Raw genomic sequence first — 6,782 nt, 5'->3', positions numbered from 1 at the left:
ACCACTTTTTAATTTTCGTAAACATAAAACTAGCTTTGTCTGGAAGAAGGCCTGCAATAGCAAAGGTTAGATCTTACCAAATGTTTTTTATTTTTTCTTCCTACTTATTTTTATCAGGAAAAAAAAGCCTTCAAGTGCTAGGATTGGAGCTTAGTGAGCCTTGAACGAGAGCACTCTTGAAGCGTGTCTTTAATCACTATGCATACGGATATGAACTATATTATTATGTTATTTTTTGAAAAGTACTTAATTAGATCAGGATAAATAATTTTAAAAAATTAATTTTCAAAAAATTAAAAAAAAATATCAATCAAATAAATAAAATTTTAATACTTTTTGATAATTTAAAATTTCTTAGTTGAATTACAATGGAATCAATGGCAGGAAGTAAATACATTTTAGGAAGGTTTTCCATCTTTTTCACTAGTTAGTTTGGACTGAGCATCGAAAATCTTTATTCAATTGAAGAATTCAATTAGTTTAAGGTCAAGAGGTACTCAAAACTCTTTGCCACCAAAATGTCGTTCTAGCATTGCATTCAATGGCTGAACACTTGACCATTAATATGATATTCTCTCATCTGCTAGCTAACCATCTTAATGGAATTTAAGACATCCCAACTACTAAGAATTTAAATAAATATATCTTGCCGATACTCCACGGAAAGATATTATCAAATACTTAAAAAGTCGAGAATTAACTTTGACGGCCTTCTTCCTCTAAAGAATTTACGAGTTAACCGGGACTCCAAAATTTTTAAACCATTACCATTACCGTGTGTACCTTGTTCTCAGAAAAAGTTGCAGAGTAGGAGATATTAGATGCCCCCTGCTTTTGCAATATGGGAAGGTCAGGACATACTTCAGCAGGAAACAGGGCTTTCCTACATTAAAGAAAAGAAAAAATTTTGATTGGACAGCGAAGGAGCCATAGCATTTTCACAAGCATTGCATCCATATTAAATAGAATTTAGATCTGATCCCTACTAGTTATAAAAAATTAGGACTGGATTTCTGTTCATTCTTGAATATAAAATGAAAAAGAGAGACCTGCGACTCTGATGGATGTAACGCAGTCAAAATAATACTGGCCATATCAACACTAAAACTAAATATTAATTACATTTAGTAGACAACAATTTAAAAGAAAAACAAACAAATAAATATTCTTTACACAAAATGAAAGGAGTAAAAGAAGAAAAACAAAGATAAAGAGAAAAATACTATAGTTATATCTGAAGCTAATGTATGGAAATGTAAGATTTCCACCGAGTCGCTTATTCCATGTGCAAATGCAGCATTCCTCTCTTATAATTTTAAGCTGCGATAGTTCGCAATATTGCAGGCACATCAGCTTGCATATCAGCAATATTCTATAACTTTTCTTTCTCATCATCCTGCAGGTTGAGAAGTATCCAAAATATAGCAAGCACAAAATGCAGCTGAGGGATTCAATTTGTTTACATAAACAACAGATGCCAATAAAACCAGTATGTCAAAATTATATTGCATATCTACAGTTTCAACTTCCAACCACCACCCTTAAACTCTAACAATACTAAGTGGGCGTAGAGATCCACTACTCCACAGGGAGCGATAAGACCAGCCAAGCATGTAAATTTACTTGGAATTTCTCCACTTCATCATATCACTGATGCACCAAATCTAATGAATGAAATCACAAAGACATTGCAGGCAGAAATAATATGAACCAGCATGGGACCTGGAATTGTCCCTGTTTCGCCATAGAGGGATGAAAGCAGCACAATTCAAAATTTAATCAGGAAACAAAACTTTATATTAGTATTATTTTGGAAGAAATTCTTTATTTGACTTCTATAACTATGCATGTGTCGTGTGTTATTCTGAGGCTACTATAAGAATTATGTGCTCGTGATATTATTGTCATTGGCAATGATTTTTCAGTTATTAGCAAGATAATAATAAAGGAAAGGAAGCCATGGACTGATGAGGGATGATGGGTAAAGAATCCAGGGAGTAATGAGGGATAATGGGCAAAACCAATAATCATAGTGGATAAACGCATGCCACATATTTGGTACAAGTTCATTGAAGAATGAAGTTCCAGTATATGAAAGTAGATTTTCTTACACCTTGATTTCATTCAAAGGACTACGGGGCTTACTTTGTACAATAGGTAGCCCTCTTACTACATTATCCCAGCTAGTCGCAAATTAATTAAAACAACTCTATCTCCTCTTAGCCACATTTTCTCTGTTCAGAAAGCATTTGAACTTGTTTTAGGTCAGCTTCTGAAGAGAAGCTAAGGCACCTCGTTTCCACAGGCAATTAAGTTGGTCCCATACCCCTAACAGGGAGCCTTTTCTAGTCTCCCCTATCGGGCAATGGGAGAGTTTCTCTGAACCATTCCAAATCCATTGACATTATGATTCATTAAAAAACTTATACTGAGGATTTTGATTCACGTTTTTCTAATACTTATTTAGATAGTTCAAAATTAAATGGGAACAAGTCCATAGATCACCACAGAACCATGCCATCAATTTCTAGGGACAAGTGACCAGATATCAATTTATCACAGTGGCAAGATACAACAGAAAAATAAAATAAGTAGAGCTTACCGAACTATTAACCATCTTGTCAAAATCATCATTGAAGGGCTCCTCATCATCATCTGTAAGACGAGATAGATTGTTAGAACATCTAAAGTTCTCAGTTAACTCTTCTCCTGCAGAGTTCTACAGTATGCACCTCATATCAAATGATGCATAGCAAACTTCTGGGGCATGATATTTGAGATGTAAAATCACAAGGTTCGTCAACAAAGTTTGGAAAATATAAACGTTATTTTTTTAGTTTACATCCAATTGTCTTACACTTGGGGAATAAAGTTGAAATGGATTAACTTTTAAACTTTTTATATTTGACCAGTACAAAAAAAGCAATTCAGTGGAGCTTAGGAAACTATTTAAAATATTACTAAAAGTTAAGAGCAAAGCCAGCAGTACACTACTTGCATGGCAGCAGCAGCACAGTTTAGTGGCTTTAAAAATTTTGATACTCAACATTATAGTGACACAAACAACCTTGTGTGTAAATTTGGTTTATAATCTGAATATACAACCTACGTATACACATGAACTTGAAGAAAAGAACAGTGCAGATAAAAGCTAGATCAATTATTTACCAAAGAACCTTAATCCAGTTCATAATGTACCTGGACCCTCATCACTGTCTCCAGACCCTCCACCCAGAAGGAATACATCCAAATCTTGTTCAGAAGAAGATACAGCCACACTTTTACTCTGCTGCTTTGATTTCTTCGCCTCTGGTTTGGAAGTTCCCACGGCTTTTTCCTCCACTTCATTATCTTTTACTTCTTCTGCAGGTTTCTGTGTAGCCTCCTCCATAAACCGCTTCTCAAAGCTAAAATGCATGTATAACATTGTATTAGAGGTGCTTTATGTGAACCATTTGTAATCTAGGACCATATGAGTAATTGCAGACTTGCAGGTATCAAACCTTCCCTAATTGAGGAGATTATAATATAGAATAGATGGAACATTTCAAGCTGTTCCTAGTATGGGCCAAAAAATTATTAGGTAACAACTGTTAGCCAGCATGTCTGTTGATCGCCCAGGGGACACGCTACATATTCAATTAACAGAATTCAAGTTTCTCCGACACAAGAAATATAAATTCTATTGGAAATAATATCTTGTCTTCCAAGTAAATTTTGCAACTAATTAAAAGACAAACGGAGATCCAATTCAAGTGGCAAGAAACTTACGGTGCAACATGATTGTTCACCAGAAGAAAATATATCCTCCAGAATTTTCTTTCTTTCATAATGCGAGGGCATAACTCATATCTCAACTTTGATATTTCCTGCAGCAGAGCATAAAAGAATCTTATAGTTAATAACTTCCAAGGATTTGTAAACAACTAGAATATATGAAGACACATTTTTAATCACCACACAGGAGGTCATTAGTGTGACTTTGTTTTTTAACACTATCGACATATTATCTTGTCTGAATGTTTGTTTCATGGAACAAGATCCTGATAGTAAAATAACCATGACATGAGGCACAAAAATAACAAGTATGCATAAGCTTCTTCACAATGATTCCTAACACCTTCACCAATTATATTGAGCACCAGATTTACTGGAAGTGAAAACCTTGTCATCTCTTTAATCATCTAAGAATTAATGTCTGCCTCTAATGTTCCACATCCAAATTTCAACTGGAGAAGCTCTTCAACAAATGAGTGATCACAACCCGCTGCTTTGCAGTCCAAGGGCTATTATAGTTTTCCATCATTTTTAGTAAGTCACATTAGATTGATAAATTATAACTGCATTGTTAATGCAAATTTTACCTAGTATAAATAAATCACAAAGTTTGATGTAATTCTTTTCCTGTGATTAAAGCCCCGAAAAGCATCAACAAATATCTTCCAGGGGCTGCAAAAAACTTCAACTACAATCTTTTGGGCTTATTTTATCACTCTGAAAAAATTTTGCATGGAGAAAGAATCATCTCCTGAATTTATGCAAATTGAGACCAGCAGGAGAATGAGTTAATAAATGTCAACAATGTAAAAGATAATTCCAGGAAAGAGAAATATGTCTTGACATTATGATATGGTGGAGTTGCCTTGACTTGGAATGAGAAGATAAGGAATATTATTGGTTGATATGGTTTGCTAATGAATTTTGACATAAAAATGAGGAGATAATGAATAAAGGGTAGAGGCAAAGCAATAACTCGCTTCAGCTCGACAAGAAAGTCATGTATGAATAAAGTAGCTGCAAGCATGATAACACATAGCAGTCTAGACTACAATGCAAATAACTGGGATATCTCAGTCCACAAGAAGATGAGGCTCATAAACATGAAGGGTGTTTTCTTATATAATCGTCTCCTTCACCACTTTGCACCCGTGATTTCATCTTGCAACCATGGAGAGTGGTATAACAGACAGCAAATCCTGGCCCTTCCTATCACCTATGATGGGATCTCTAGTTTTTTGAATAGATGCTAAATCATTTCACTAGCTACACAAACTGACAGTGCTCACTGCTAATCCTAATCGCATTTTATACCACATGCTAACACTGAGAAAAGGCTTCAACAGAACAATATCTTCAAGTGAAACTGCAAGACAGATAGATCAATGCAAGTTGAAGATAAAATTAAGCAAACATAGAATATCATTTTCGAGTCCAAGCATGATGCAAGAAGATCAGCAATCAACGAAGTAATATGTTGCGTATAGTTGATTTCATATTAAACATTTGGGCCCAAAATATCCATTATCAGAGAACTGGTATATGCTCCTCACTGTCTTATGCATTAAACAACTATTCACTAGTTTCAAATATGAAATTTTTTCAACTGTTAACAAGTCTATATTTTTTTATTGAATATTCAATTCATTAAATTCAATTCGTGATATGTGTAACAAGAAAGGAAGCAACCTTGACTGTTGATAGAACGAGGTGGGCATGCTTCTCTTGCCATTGTGTAAGATCCTGCCTCACATTTGAAACCATAGGCACGTTAGACATCTCCGAGTCATCTACACATCAAAAAATAATCCAATTTAACAAACAAATGGTTAACGCTATTTCACGTTGATTATTTTATGCGAATAGTACTAACAAGAATAAAGGTAAGTACACAAAAAAACAAAGTTCCTGCATTCCCTAAATACTAAGCAAAACAGCACCATCACGTGGCGCTAGAAGTCCTAATTTCTTTTCAATGCCTGTATTTTCTCGGCACCCAAACAAATAAATGAATATAGAAGTTCCGAAGAAAAAAAAAATCATGTGGAGTACCTTGCAATGGAAAATCTTGAAATGTACTCATAGTAATTTCCTTCACGAACTCTCTCAACTCCTCCGTGACACCGAACCTCTCGAGCTCCTTCTCCATTTCCTTTTCCTTCTCCTTCTCCTTCTCCTTCTCCTTCTCCTCCAGCTGCGAGTCCACAGCAGGCACCGTGCGAGATAGCGCACCGGATGGCGTGATCCCCTCAGCTAGAGACTTGATCTGGTCAGCTCTCTTGATGGCTTCGGCCTTGATCTGATCGGCTCGCTTAGAGGCCTCGGAAGCGATCTCCTTGGAACGCTTAGCCGTCTCGGATACGATGTCGGAAAGCTTGGAGGAACCAATTGTAATCTCCTGGGAGCGTTTGGAGGCCTCAGCGGCGATCTCCTTGGAACGCCTAGCCGTTTCGGTAACGATGTCGTAGAACTTGGAAGAACCGACAGTGAGCTCTTGGGATCGCTTGGCAGCTTCCTTGGTTAGTTCCTGGGAACGCTTGGCGGCGTCCTCCGCGAAGGTTCGGGCTTTACGCCAGAAATCCATGGCTGAAGGTGAATCTCTACGTTTGGTCTCAATGCAATATTAATTTGCTTTTGTTGTTCCTGTGGTTTTTTTTTCTGCTAAACGTAACAAGTGAAGGAGAAGAGGGAAGTTGAGACGTTGAGGGGGTGGTTTGTTTGTTGGGGCGAGGACAGAGGACGCGAGTTTTGATGGAGCAAGAAACTGACAAGTAGGCGGTACACGTGGCCAAGTTGACGAAGTGGAGATGACTGTCTTTCGTGGGCCTCTTTCTACCCGATTCGTTTTGGTCTTGGATCATCTTTCATAGCTGATTGCCAATATGGGCTGTGGCCCAAGTTTTGGATTTTCCAATGTATATTCTTATCGTGTATTTCTCAAATGTTATAGCCTATAAAAAAAATATTAAAAGAATATTAATTCGAATTTTTAATAATGTTATATA

General features: G+C 36.4%; 1 protein-coding gene across 4 annotated transcripts; it reads right to left on the bottom strand.

The window, feature by feature from the left end:
* Positions 1-439: 439 nt before the first annotated feature.
* On the bottom strand, positions 440-6,515 carry LOC110600258 (uncharacterized protein DDB_G0284459). 4 transcript variants are annotated; one of them, XM_021737067.2, is made up of 6 exons: positions 5,830-6,514; positions 5,467-5,567; positions 3,772-3,869; positions 3,199-3,407; positions 2,603-2,655; positions 440-883 (listed from the first exon to the last, which is right to left on the bottom strand). In XM_021737067.2, the coding sequence occupies exons 1-6, from the start codon at positions 6,359-6,361 to the stop codon at positions 863-865; spliced, it is 1,014 nt and encodes a 337-aa protein (XP_021592759.1). In that variant the 5' UTR covers positions 6,362-6,514; the 3' UTR covers positions 440-862. The 4 variants fall into 4 exon arrangements, with proteins under 4 accessions (XP_021592759.1, XP_021592757.1, XP_021592758.1 ...); XM_021737065.2 differs by lacking the exon at positions 440-883 and adding an exon at positions 1,062-1,734; XM_021737066.2 differs by lacking the exon at positions 440-883 and adding an exon at positions 1,062-1,396.
* Between the last annotated feature and the right edge of the window lie 267 nt (positions 6,516-6,782).

Source organism: Manihot esculenta, chromosome 14, assembly GCF_001659605.2.
Source record: "Manihot esculenta cultivar AM560-2 chromosome 14, M.esculenta_v8, whole genome shotgun sequence".
NCBI lineage: Eukaryota > Viridiplantae > Streptophyta > Magnoliopsida > Malpighiales > Euphorbiaceae > Manihot > Manihot esculenta.
The sequence above is the reverse complement of the archived record's forward strand: the minus strand, read 5'-3'. Positions and strand labels throughout refer to the sequence as shown.

Excerpts from the sequence above, each read along its gene's own strand:
- LOC110600258 (XM_021737065.2), bottom strand. The coding sequence starts at position 6,361 with ATGGATTTCTGGCGTAAAGCCCGAACCTTCGCGGAGGACGCCGCCAAG. Across the intron at positions 5,568-5,829 it reads TCAAGATTTTCCATTGCAAG|ATGACTCGGAGATGTCTAAC; the intron begins GTACTCCACATG and ends TTTGATGTGTAG. Across the intron at positions 3,870-5,466 it reads TCGTTCTATCAACAGTCAAG|GAAATATCAAAGTTGAGATA; the intron begins GTTGCTTCCTTT and ends GCTCTGCTGCAG.